The sequence below is a fragment of the Triplophysa rosa genome, linkage group LG23 (assembly GCF_024868665.1).
Source record: "Triplophysa rosa linkage group LG23, Trosa_1v2, whole genome shotgun sequence".
Classification (NCBI taxonomy): Eukaryota; Metazoa; Chordata; class Actinopteri; order Cypriniformes; family Nemacheilidae; genus Triplophysa; species Triplophysa rosa.
Genome location: NC_079912.1, coordinates 15,131,889 through 15,146,472, shown reverse-complemented (window position 1 = coordinate 15,146,472; position 14,584 = coordinate 15,131,889). Strand labels below are relative to the sequence as shown.

The window sequence follows — 14,584 nt, the reverse complement described above, 5'->3', positions numbered from 1 at the left end:
GAGGAAAATAATTGGTTTACTTTCATGCCTCAACTTTTATTTCTTGCATGCAGAATTTACATAACAGAAGCGACAAAATGATGTAGAATGGGAAAAATAAGATTCGACAAAGGCAGCTCTTCGCACGTTTAATGGTTTGCACTTCACGTCGCCGGTAATCTCCCTTATTATTTGTGCACTAGGAATATTAGGCGCCATGTAAATGAGCAAACTTCAGTAAACTCCTTTCAAAGCGCAGAATTAACGGCCTTTATCAGATCACAGCTTTTCCGCTAATACACCAGCCGAGGGAACGGCTTTGAAGCCCGCCAAGTGTTTTCTAACGCCGGCCTTTTGAAGGCGGGACGGCTCCGTGCAGTAGTTTAAATGCTAATGCCAAATGAGGGTTTGAGAATGAAGGAATAAAAAGAAAGACAAGCAGACGCTGATAAATGTAAGTCATTACCATGTCGACGTTACTGGCAGAATTGTCGCCGCAGTGGCAGCAGTGACAACGGCGCCGGGCGTGAAACTGTCGAGCTGGAAGACGTGTCGTGTAGAAATGTCACGATAGCTGTTTTGTATGCAAATATTACGATGCCATCATCATCATCATCGGCAGTTCAATAACAAAACACACTGAAGGTCCTGGAAGCTGATTGGTCAACAAACACTTTATTTTATTATGTATCTTATTATATTTACTCTCATTATACCTTTTAATATTAAAAGTTTGACCGTGCATCTAAAAAGCACTGACAGTATTTTAACACTTGCTACATACAACTAGGTGGTCTGGTTTGCTGTATTAAATCATTTGTCTGAAATCATTAATGCTTGAATTAGTTTTTAGAAGGTTTTTTAGATACTTGTCAGGGATAGTGAATATTAATGAATGGTAAAATGACACAAATAGTGAGTTTCACTGCTGATGCCTAATGAACTCACAGCTTTGATAGTATAAGACATCTCTCATAATTGTAAAGACAAGCACTTATTCAGTCAAAGATGATTTGATTCATTTAAAACATTTAATTCGTTGTTCTGAGGCATACGGTAGACATACAATTATTATACAGCGATTATTTGGATCAGAACTAATAAAAATGCTCTCAGCACTTACTGTATTCGCCTGCCGTGAGTGCATTTCGTCACCATGTATTTTCTGTTATTTTTTATTCTTGTTCTGTGACGTTGTGAACATTTTGGGACAAAAACATTTTATATACAAAGTCAAATGAAATGCAAAACTTTAGAAAAACGTGTTATTTCAAAACACCTCAGAATGTAGAACCTTATAATTCCAGAACAAAAATTTGTATCTAAGGCCACGCCCCTCGAAAGACAAATTAACCAATTAAAGCACCAATTAATTGGGTATATATGAAAGCATCATTTCTTCCATGTGATTCTCTACATAGTCGCACTTTTAAGTATGATTCACACTCAAGTATTTCACTTTGCATTGCATTGGCAGTACAAAGGTCATGGGTTTTCCAGGCAGCACACATTATAGCTGTGTCTGAATTCGCCCCCTATCTCCTATATAGTGCACTATATCGGGTGTCCTCCATTTTGTAGTGTTGTCCGAATTCTGAGTAAACAACTCATTCCCTACATCTGTTCACTACTTTTTACCCACAATGCATTCTGATTTTGAGTGTACATCCGATGTATGAATGTACGTTTATACACTTGTGTTTGTTCTTGTTGACTGTTATTTACTACTTTTGAGAATAAACGGATGAAATGAATGTTATAAATAGCAGTGTTTTATTTTAAGTATATTAAGTAATTTTATTAAACGTAATAAATGTAATAGTAAATGAACGTGGCAAACATTTGTTTTGTTCTCTTTATTAAAAACTATTACAATAATCGTGACAAATTATGTAAAAATGAACTTTACCATTTTACAAAACAATCCATTAAGCCACACAGGTGTAATATAAGCGTTATACTGTCAGACGCAGGATATATTATGTCAGTGTCTGAAATTGTTCACTCATTTTCATTCACTTCTACCCCATATAGTGGACTATTTAGCATTCGCTATATAGGGAATAGTGAATGAGGGAACAAGTGAGCGAATTCAGACGCAGCTTCTTTTAAACAGTATGCCTTAAATATACTTTGGAAGTCGCTTTGGATAAAGGCATCTGTCATGTATAAATGTAAATGTAATGATGAGGTCACCAGTCATTTATTGCTCAATCAACACCCGCAGCAGAACCTTTACTTATGTGACCCCTGCTGTGTACATCAACTTATGCAAATGGAAAAGACGTTATATTCACCTGAAAAAGGTTTGATTTTTAAAAGAGAGGTTAAATTTGTTATGCTGTCTCTTTAATTTCCTTTTCAAGAGTGTTCAAGAATTTCACTCTTTCCCATACTGAGTCTTTGTAACGTCATCTCTAATAAATGTAAAAAAGGTCTTAACATCTCAATTGTTTTAAGGTTTTTACATCATGATCTGATAGTGGCTTAATTGTAACATTACCAAACCAGACAAGCATTTGACAGTTTAATTTATAAAAATCAATTTCTTTTTACAAGATCAAAGTTAATTGAGTTCTATCCACGTGTTGTTTTATCAGATATTCAACATTTTCCTCAGACTACTTAAAGGTAAAGATTTGATCAAGGCCACCTTTCTTCCAAGACGTGAAAAATGTTTTAGCGTGTATGTGATACACAAAAATGTCCCTGTGCCATTCTAGTCAGTGTGATAGAAATGTGTTTTCAAGCACGCAAGTATAAACACCGTAACAGAATGTGGGTCTTACATTTGACACCTTGAATGCACTGCACACACACTGCATATGCTACAGCTCAGTGATGCACACGCACAGGCTCCATTTGTTCCATTTTTCCCTGACCAGTTTGTTCTGTTGGCCCCTGATAGTCTGAGGCAAGACACCCTTGCTGAAGGCTTCATTACTGCTATAGTCCTGCCAGACAGCACAGAACTGCTCGAGCTCCCAGACCGCTGTTTAGAAGTGCTTGTAAGATGAACAAACAAGAAACACTTTCCAATTTGACCAAACAGTTAAGTTTAAGTTAACATAGTTAAGTTTAAAGCCCCAGTGAAATAAAAAATGACTATTCTTATTTTTTCATGAAATATCGCAGCGTTTATAGTAATAGCTTATCAATGTGGGTCATTTTCTTTTTTTAAATTCATGTACCCTTCACAATCTTCAGTTAAAATCTGAAAATGCACTTCCGCCCTGAAATGACTATCCATTTGAAATGACGTAAATTAGACGGCTTGGCCGGAGCATCCGTTAACTCCTCCCCTTCAATTGTCAGTCTGCTGCCAGTTTCATTTCAAAATCAATGCAACAGCTGTTTTTATACATCCAATCAATTTGCAGTAAAAAACGCAAGCCACGCCCACTAATTTCCTCCTTTGAAATTCCTTTTCACTCGGAAATGTGTGTGAATACGGAAGTAAAAAGGATCGCAACTTCCAGTTCACAAGGACTTTAAATTAAACTTAAGTTTAGCATGTGGCATTTTACGCACAAGCTGTCCGTATGTTTTTGACATCATTATGTGGTCTCCGGTGTATGTGCTCTAGAGGAATCCAATGATAAAGCAATATGTAAGCACTTATTGCAATCTATTTCTGTCATGAATTACTTTGTTTTCATCTGAACAAAGAAATGTATACAGGTTTGAAACAACTTGTGGGTGAGTAAATGATGAATTTTCATTTTTGGGTGGAGTATAATAATGAATAGTTTCGTGTGTGGTAGTTTAGTTCTGTTGCAGATTCAGCTCATAAAAGCATAAACTTTCCTTAAGGATGTAAATAAAATTGTAAAAAGCTTTACATTTACGAAACATTTCTGTTTGATGTGCATTTATTTGATAACATGCTTTGCGCTACCTCAGCCAAATTTAGATTTGTGATTCGTTGATTCGAGAAGTCGTTCAAATGACTCATTGAAAAGATTCAAAGACTCAAAATTGATTCATTCATGAATTTGACATTGCTACAACTCTTTTTTGGTGAATTCCCCGCTCTGTGTTTAACTGTATACATTTAACACTTTGGAAATAGCAGCAAAAACTCAAAAGCACATCACATCACAGAGGCGACGTGGCTACAGCAAATATCCCCTGAGAGAACGACTCGCTGCCTCGGTGTTCTGACACACGGGGAGAAAAAGCAAACATGGTGAACACTTCCGTGGGCTCGAATTGAGCAACTGCTAGTGTTTTTTCCTTTTATACCTTTGTGTTTCAGGCTTTTGTTAAGTGTTAAAGATTCAGTAAAAGTGTGTTTTTCTGCACTTCACATCACAGAAATCTCATCTTCCTCTATCAAACAGAAACTAAACCAAACTGTGATATGGAAGATATCACAGAATGAACAACATCAACAAAAGGGTTTTGTGTGTGTGCGTGTGTGGTGGAATAAAGCAGGTAGTAGATTTTGAAACTTGTAAAATACCCACTGACCATAAAACCCTAAAAAGTCTGTGTCATGTCTGGTCTCACATTCAGAAAAAAATAAATGTCCTCTCCAGAGGACATTTATTTTTTGCTTCCAGGAAGTTTTATTCTTTATAGCTAAGAATTTTCAAACACCACTTCCTGTCTTCCATCAACTTTCCGGTCCCTTCTGTCTTCAGTTTAGCGCTGCCTTTTTTCTTTCTTTTCCTCTCTTTTTTTTTCAAGCTTTATATAAACCGCATCTGAGCCGCTTTTCGCTGTTCTCAGTCACATCGATCTCTGCTACAGGTGAGCTGTCAATCAAAGGCTTGACTCCGGGCTTCAAGAGGGGCTGTCTAAAAGTGAGCTGACAGCTAATATCAGTCTGCAGCCTCGCTCTGGCTGACACAACTCTCTGGAAATACAGCATCTACTGTATGTTCCACAAACCCACATTTCAAGATGATGTCAATTTCGTGCCCACGTTGTCTTATTTTATCGTGTCAAATTCATTAAACAATACAGCACACAAGTGACCGCCGTCTGCTTCAGTGTCGTGGTGCTGGAAATATTTTCTCCTTCATTTACACTGTTGAAGTTAAAGATTTTTCAGTGTAAAAAGTTTGAGTTTTAACTATTGGCAAGTCATTACAAACTTTGATTCAGAGGATAACAGTGAAAAATGTCGCAACATTACAATCTTTTTAATAAATAAATTAAATACGTTTTAGTGATTTTGTAATTCGTATTGCCTAATAGTCGTCGCTGCTCAGCTCCTTAACTACAGTTTCTGTTTCCATGGCAACAGCAGCATCTCTGGTGTCTGTCTCGCTTTGGAATTATGGGTAATGTTGTTCTCACATAGTTTTTCATCAGAATTTCTATTTTAAATGATCATATAACAAAACGATTCTGATAGAAAAGGAATGACAATTTTACATGTTTTTTTTTAAATAAAAGAAAAATGCTTTTGGATAAAATGTACAGTATGAGAACTGAAAAGACCCTCCTCCGTCATCTAATCCAAGCGCTGGATTGAATTCATGTGTATTTTAAATGACATATGAAGTCATTTGTTCGTAAAGCTCAAAGCAGGCCTGCAGAGTACGGCTTTAGAGCACATTAAATATGAAGGGTTTCAGCCGGCCGTCCTGTTTGCTTGGCCTGAAGATGTACTGTTATTGCCCTGCGTTTGTACGCCCGCTCGATGGGGTCTTTCATTAGCCCTCTATAAAAATCTGACCCACGAGACACCGGCCAATCACATCGCAGAACACTGTGCTCATGTGGCTCAGGGTGTCTTGAAGCTGCAAAGGTGTGATGCGCTTCACGTGGGGGCTCAGGCATTAAATTATGTCCGCAGAGATGTTTGGCACGTATTGCACATTACGTATTCATCAATGATAATTTTGCCTGTGACCAAGATGTTGTGAGTTATATGTTTATTTTAATAATTGGTCTGAGCGATGGGCAGTATGCTTTTTGTCTTGCAGAGTATTTTTTTTGTTCATTTTAAATTGGAGCTTTAGTGTGGCGATTATTAAAACCTTTAGATAGATTTTTTTGTAATAAGTTTATTCATGTTGTAAATCAGTTTTTTAGGAATGAATTACATGGTATGCTTGTTGATTAAAATAATAACAATTTATTGCATGCATCAATTTGTGTTAAGAAAATAATCCCAAGATTTCAGTTTTTCATTATTGTGGCCAATGAGCAAATGATTAAATAGACATAAAAGTGGCTTTAAAGGGACAGTTCATCCCAAAATGAAAATTCTGTCTTCATTTACTCTCTTACATCAATACCTCTTGTCATTTCAATTATAATATTTATTTATTGAATATTGACTTTAAAAGTCAATATATTGATTTATATAGATTTTTTTATTCATGCAGGTCAGGACACATTATTTATTAACTTAATTTTTTTAATTAATTTAATGTCTTTTTTTTACATTTATAACCCTATTATTTATTTTGTGTAGTCACCTGTAATTATCATTTTTTTGTGTAATAATGTGTCCGTATGTAAAGTAACTCAAACAGACAGACGGTCACAGAATGTTCTCGACTCTACTCGACTGATGTGGTCCTACACATTTTGCTTACAAATTTCATAAAACCTTGGACTGAAAAGTCAAATGTATTTGCGTATTACACAAAACCAATGCTTCCAATTAGGAGCGTTATTTTGATACCCGAAGACACAACAGCACAAGCACACTGGGTGGTGGATGCCACCCGGTACTTTTCATTAAAGGACACGCAGCTTGACGGCTTTGCAACTTTAGCGCACTGCTAAATTTTTACACAACAAATAAAGCGAGTACGACGCGGGCCGTGCTGGGGGTTTGAAGTCGAAAGCTTTGTTTTAATGAGCTTCAGAGAAAGCCATCCTCCCTTTGAGTCGTGCCCAGGGAGATGTAGAAATCGCAAGACCCCGAGTCTCTCTCTCCCCACGGTTAACGTCAGCGCGCCGAAGAGCCGCGTGCTCTTTTTAGCGCTCTGTGGTGTCAAGAAGAATCAGGAACAAGATGAGAAGATAAAACATTGTGGCTTGTGAGGAGACTCGGTGCTGTCCCGGGTTTAAATTAATGAGGGCTGAACACTCTTGAGATAAATTTAGGTTTTCATATTTAATTATAGCCTGCCGCAGCGGTCGAGTGTGGATAAATCGCACAATTATTGTGCTTCGGGCTTGTTTATGAAATTCTTTATGACTTTTATTTTTGACTCATGAGCTGATCACTTTCCTTAATAGCGATAGACTTAATAGTTGGATGCTATGGAAGCAGTGGGCTGGAAATGCCCGACTGTGTGAATGATGCCTGCTGGAATATTATGCAGATCTCGCTTTGAACCCGCTTCCTTCTTTCATGTAGATGGTTGCCTTGTACCTGTCCGTCTGTGAGTTTTTCACCTTCAAACCTGTGTCCTGACTCCCGCTCGCTGTACCTGTGGAAATCAGAGAAGCCGAAGATTAAAATGTTTTGATCAGCAATCGCACCATCATGGAGTTAGACACTAAATGAATGTTTTATTTTATGTATGTGATGAAGCAATGTGAAATATTTAAATGCGCCTGCAAGCTAACATTTCCCTTTGAACTGCTATAGATTCACACACTTTAAAATGTCATTTTTAAAATGTACATTACTTTAACTCATCAAAATAAGTTAACGGTCCAGCGTATGAAATTTACTGACATCTAGTGGTGAGGTTGCGAATTGCAACCAACGGCTCACCCCTCCCTTTTGAAGTCACGTTTTCGCTTCTGTGCCGGAGGAGATAACGTATTTTACGAAACGCGTTCTGTAGAGCAGTTTGTCCATTTAAGGCTTCTGTAGAAACAACATGACGAATTCTACGCAAGGATGTAGATAGAAATAGCTCATTCTAAGGTAATAAAAACATAACGTTTCATTATGTAAGGTCTTTATACACCTCTGAAGATCATGTATAGATCAAGTATATTATATTGCATTTTTGTCAATAGATCCTCCAAAAAAATCACTTAAGGTAAGGTTTTTTCAGTTTTATTTTTTATCAGAGCGTGTGCGGAGTTTTTTCTATAGGAGTAACTTGGCAGTCTTATGGTGGAGTGATTGTGAAGCTCCTCAAAAGCCAAACTGTTTACATCTGAATATATAGGGATGCATCATAAACTTCCTCAAACATAGAACCGCGTATAAATTTGCTTCTGTGATGAATATTGATCACCCACTACATCCCGACACGGTTCCAGTCTGCTGTGGCTGCCACGTTTGCTTCCCCTGTAATGTTTCCCTATGTGTGTGTGTGTGCTGGTGTGTGTTCACACAGCTGTGATGTCATGTCCTATTGTCACAGCTGCCCGTCCCGCTCACCCGCTATTCACAAACAGCCGCGCAGAGCTCCCATCTCCAGCAGGCCGAAGACAAACTGCCTGCCAGCATGCTAGTAATGCCCCTCCTGCATCCCGGAGCAGCAGCGTGTGGAATTCTTTAGCTCTGAACCGTCTCCAATATGATAATCCTGGGAAATCACAGCAAACAGGTATTTCTCCACTTAAGCACGCGGCAGGGATGTTCCCCCCCTCACTGTGCTGTCGGGGCCGTTGGCTCTTCTCTGCACCAGCTGCATGTGACTGTAATGCAGCGATTCTGTGAAGCGTGCATCGAATTACCTTTTTGCAAGGCATTGTGGGAAACGGACCTGGGGGGCCCTCTGTTGATTGTCAAGCATTAAGGGCGTTAATGTCACATTTGCATAGATTATTGTGTACAGTCATTGGATTTTTGCAGCTGTTGTATTGAGGTCCATGGTGCTGTGACCATGCGTACAGTGTGATTGTGAATCGTTTTAAAAAGAAAAATGACTCAAATGTCTACAGCCAATGAAGTCTATAGGCATGCAAAGCTGTAAAATATGTTTGTATCTGCATTTTCCCTGTAAATTGTCTTTTTACCTTAAAAACTCATCCCACGATTGAGTAAAATATGGACAAACACAACTTTTGAACTTTAAATTAACTTAGAAAATGTTCATATTTTACCTAACCTTGTTGGCTAAATGTGTGGTTATATTTGGTAGATCTCTTTGGACCAGCAAAAACAGCTTCAAAATTCCTGAAAAGTTGCTAGAGATTTTCCTTGACAGATTCTTTGAGATTCAAGCTGCCCATGCAGGAACAAAACAAACAAAAACTCCTCTGAAAGCATGCAGTGTCCAAAATCATGTTTTCTTTCAACACACTACTCCTAAATATACAAAGGGGAGCATCCACCACCCACAATTCCGAGCAATCACTGTTCATCGCCACGGTAACGTCTTAAGCCTGAATGCCAAATGAATATTTTTGCAAATATATTGCATGATTTTACAGTACAGGGCCCTCCAAAGGTACCAAAGGGGTTATCCAAGGACAGAAATCTTTCAGAAATCATTCGGCGTGACGTACATCAGTTTCCATTTGACTTTTTTTGCTCAAGTGATTCCGACGATGCACGCAGACGCTTGGGGGACGGTGGATGTCATATCGATTGTGCGTGCTCGCCAATAAGTTTTCTTTCTTTTAAACATTAAAACGTTGCCTCGCACAAAACGCGACAAACCTGAAGTCTCACCTCAGCGCGGAATGAAAGCGGTTAAGCCCGTAGCAGATTAGACTTTAAACCGCCGCATGTTGACAGAAGGGATCTCATTTATTTTCTGAGTTGAGAAAGGGTAGCCACCCCTCAGAAGAGAACAGTGTGTGTCTTTAATGCCTTTTTTTATGCTCTAGTGTCTGTGTGTACTTGTGTGCTGTCTGATGAGGGATGCAGAGCTGATGCTTTGCCACACATGGTACCTAAAACCAATGGAATCAGTACTCACTATAAGCATAGTAAGAGTGTTCTATCTGAAATGACGAGTGTTTGTCAAAATGTAACACAATTGAGCTTCGCGTGACATAAATATTATGAAGTGACATGATTGTGACCAAATCATTATTTAGGAAATTTCAATACAGAAATTTTCTAATTCATTAATCACAGAAAAATGCGGGTTGTTTCAACCCACAGTTGATTAAAATATGGACAAAGCCCACCGTTGCGTTAAAGGGACCAAGAAGAGATTTAGAGAAATGTCTCAGTGGTTTTGTGTTTATACAGTGGAAGTCAGTGGGGGCCATTGTTGTTTGGTTACCAAAGTTCTTCGAAGTATCTTCTTTTGTGTTCTGCAGAAGAAAGAAAGTCATACAGGTTTGTTATGACATGAAGGTGAATAAACCGTGAAAGAATTTTCATTTTTGGGTGAATTATCCCTTTAAATTTACATTCACAATCAAGTTTAACAAGGCGGTAAACAATCTAAAATACAGATACACTGAATTTGAATCATTTTTATGCATTTTCAAATGTAAATTATTCTTAGTAATTCCTCCTTTTTACTATCTTTTCCCCCCTTGTCTAGCCTCTGCCCAGTTTTGGCCCCTACCTGCATGAAAAGGCGCAGGTTATAGCGAACCACAAACAAACACCGAGAGACCACAGCAACGTGTTATCCGTTGAGGAAACAAGCTTTTACACTCCCAAGGGACCTGTGCCAAGAGTTAAGGTACGAGTTTGCTTAACATCCACGCTGAGAAAATATATTCTGCACCTGAACACCTTTAACCTTTAGCATAAACTTCTCATCTGTTTGCTCAGGATGTAATAGCAAAAGCTCTGGAACACATCAGTGCCTATCAGGAGCTCAATATCCAGGAGCAAGTGCAGGCTCTGATCGATCCAGAGATGTGCATCAACTGTGGAAAATGTTACATGACCTGTAATGACGCGGGATAGCAGGTACTTACCACCATCTTCCCACACGTGCACACACTTTCTGTTTGTTTCCACACAAACCCATAGCTCCCAGCCTCTGGCCATCACCTTACGGCTTTTGACCTCTCCGGGGCTCGACAGTGTAAACTAGTGCAAAATGACACTAAAATTGTCGAAAAAATTACAGAAAGCCGCTACAGCACCTCTTACTGGCAGGGTAAATTTTCCCTTCAGACTGAATAAATATTATAAATATAAACTCTAAAATCCATGATGTCCCTTCTCCCTCCAGTTGGCTGAAGAACAGCAAGTGGGATCGCTCTGACAGTTATATTAAAGTATTCATCTCACCCTCTCCTGTTAAATAAATGTCCCTTGCAATTTATCACAAGTGTATTGATGAAGTAGAGTGCGGTTTTTATCAAAGCAGTAATTGTTCACCGTGACGCTCATTGTCTGTGAGTGGATTTCTAAGAGGGATTACACATTATTAACGCTTTCTAATATAGAGGTTCATTCATCAACATAATGTGTCATGATCAAATAACCATCTGGCAATACAAAACAGCACCGTCGCATACGAGCCGCAATTCAGTTACGTTTCAAAAGGTGCCTGCCGAAACAATCCTTTCATACCAATGCTATATTATTCTGAGTTTGTAATGGTTTATTGTAATGTTTTGAAAGTAGTTGTTTTTTAATTTGACTGTACAGATACAAAAAACTGCAACAGTTCTTTAAAGTCAGGTCGAATCTGAAAATGTCATGTTTGATTGACATAAATGTTTTGAAAATTGGCCATTGTGTTAGCCCAATGTGATCTTTTGATGTGTTGAGATATTATTTTCATGACACCCTTTATTACTATGGCTGTCAAACGATTAATTGCGATTAATCACATTCAGAATAAAAAATTGTGTTTACATAATATGTCTGTGTACTGTGCATAATAAAGGGATAGTTCATCAAAAATGAATTGTTCCGGAACAAGATTTCAGTTTCAGATTGTTCCAAACCTGTGTACATTTCTTTGTTCCGCCAAACAGCTCTCATCCCCATTGACTAACATAGTATTAATTTTCCCTACTATGGCAGTAAATGAGGGATGAGAACTGTTTGGTTACTGACATTCTTCCAAATATCTTTCTTTGTGTTCAGCAGAACAAAGAAATTTATACAGGTTTGGAAAAACCTGAGGGCGAGTAAATGATGACAGATTTTTTTCATTTTGTGGTAAACTATCCCTTTAATTTTGTATTTATAAAAACATACACATACATGCATATATTTAAGACGGATATAAATGTTTATATATAACTTAAATTTAATTAAATAAATACATGTAAATTGTTCCTAAATATGTAAACACAAACTTTTATTCTGGTTGCGATTAATCGCGATTAATCATTTGACAGTCCTACGTATTACAGTATTTTTTTTTTCTTCAAACTGTTAATTTACATAACCATTATACAGTATTTTACTTTTTACGATTATGTAATTTTATGTTTTTTGTTTTCGATTTTGCTTGTTAGATTAGCATTGCATTACATTTAAGAAAGTTTTACAGCAATGAGATTTTTGGGGGAAATTTCTCAGACATACTCTTTGACAATGCCCAAATTTGTGTGTTTGAAATCCATTTCATTCGGTAGAAAAAGATCCAAGTATTTGCTTTGCATGTTCTGAATTTGTACTGTTTAATGTCCAGCCATAGCAGGTTGTCGCCCCCTGTGAGAATATAATGATTCTGATGTTTGTGTATCTAGCAGGCCGCTGTATTTGACCCCGAGACTCATCTGCCCTTGATTCAGGACAGCTGTACCGGCTGCACACTCTGCCTCAGCGTCTGCCCCATCATCGACTGCATCTGGATGGTTGCTAGGACAACGCCTTACGTGCCGAAGCGAGGCCTCCCTCAAGTCGTGCAGCCTGTGTGCTGAACTAAACAAAGAGAGAAAAAAAGCTATTTTTTACTTAATAGTTGCAGTGTAGAGAATGAAGGGGGTGGCAAATAATTATTAAAAAATAGCTGTATTTTCTGAAGCCAATTATCCAGGAATAATCTAAGGGGTTAGCGTGGCGCCATGATGAGAAACGAGCATTGCGATTGGATTAGATGGAGTTTGTTCCTCTTCTCTGAGGGCTGATGGGGATGAATCAAAACAGCAGAAATAAGGGCTATTAATGAAGATGTTGACGTTTATGCTATGGCTCAACGCTGTCATCTGACTATGCGACAATGATGGATTGTCCACTACATCCAGAACAAAATGCAATCAGATATACAAAGAGATGGTGATGGGGAATGAGAAGATGAATGTATTTTAATTGAATAGTGGCTGGTTTGGGTTGGAAACACACTCCAGGTTTTCCACAAAAAACAATGATTGCAAAAGCTTGGTTATGTTGTGTGCATCCCAAGAACCAAAACACCTCAATAACTCTTCTCTAACTTTATTTAGCATAACAAATTTAACATTGTGGAATGCCCAGTTACCTGATTTTATTTGTGTCTGACATCATATGTATTTCACTGTACTCTTAATAACAAATGAGGTTGATTTAGATTACATTAGCCATCTGGACAGGGTAATATTTAGAGAGCTCCAGTAATATGCTGGACATTTCGCGTAAAGGTCATGTGTGACTGTTTCCAGACATTAGTGATGAAGACTAGCTGTTATTCGTCCTGGACCCGAAAGGTCAAATCTGACCACCTCTGTCTCAAATACACGACCATCCGTACCACACACTGAGGAGGAAGATCTCTTAGGTCTAAACTTGGTCTTTGTGATTCGGGCGACAGAACGTAACGATGGGCCATCAGGTCAATGAGTGCAACGTTGACTGTGAATGAATCTCAAAGAAATGACAATGTCATATTTCAACACAAAATCAATTGTAATGGATTTAGACATTTTTGTGAACTAAATCAGTGTGCATTTAATTCCATACAATTTGTTTTGTTTTATTCTTCACACGAATGAGATTTTTGTGCATAAAATTCATGACATTCAGGAAAGAAACGTGTTTAATTTTTAGGAAAACGCAATATGTTTTACATAAAATATGAAATGGCCATATAAAAAAATACTGTAGTATACGGTTTCATCGAACTCATGTGCTGCCCAAAGTTAACTTCCAGTCTGTGTTTGGTTATATCAATTTATTTTTTATGCAATTTGTCTTAATAATAATTCATATTAGTTTCAAATAGTCAATTAATTTAAAACTACTCAACAGTTATTGCTTCAAGTCAAGTTTGGGCCACATAACATTTGTTTATGTTTTTGCCGCTGAAACTGTCTACAGTATTGGCTTGTTTTACTAGCATAGTAAAACAATATATTTATTGTTTTTTAGCATATATTTAATATTTATTAGCATACTTTAGTTATATTTATTTGAATAAACTGTAGTGAAATGTAGTATATTGTAGTAATTATACTATTCTATAATATGTATATAGTATATAAATTACTATAGTGTACTTTGTAGTATTGACTATACTGTAGTAAATTGATCAACTGTACTGTAGAAGTATACTTAAATATTTACTATAGTAAGGTTCAAAACCCACTAGTATTGATGCATTTTTACTATAGTTTACTATAGTAAATACTACGGTATACCACAGTATTTTTTCATGTGGGTGGACTTTCTTGACAGGTTTGTGATCACATAAACTAAATAATCAATTTGCACAATTTGTAATACTTGTAATTTGTATTTATCTCTAACTGCACATGTGAACTTAAATATCAATAAAACATCTTGTAATGCAAAATCACATTGACAGCAGTTACTATAGTACTGTATGTGACTTTATGCCAAGTGATGTGCGATCTTATTTTTCAGCACTATTTT

The 14,584-nt window shown here is 37.4% G+C and overlaps 1 protein-coding gene across 1 annotated transcript in view; it reads left to right on the top strand.

The window, feature by feature from the left end:
- The window catches only part of dpyda.1 (dihydropyrimidine dehydrogenase a, tandem duplicate 1), a 154,578-nt gene extending 143,843 nt beyond the window's left edge, over positions 1-10,735 (top strand). The window contains 2 exon segments of the mRNA XM_057322035.1: positions 10,362-10,505; positions 10,598-10,735. Coding sequence (XP_057178018.1) covers positions 10,362-10,505; positions 10,598-10,735 — 282 coding nt within the window.
- The last annotated feature ends 3,849 nt before the right edge of the window (positions 10,736-14,584 follow it).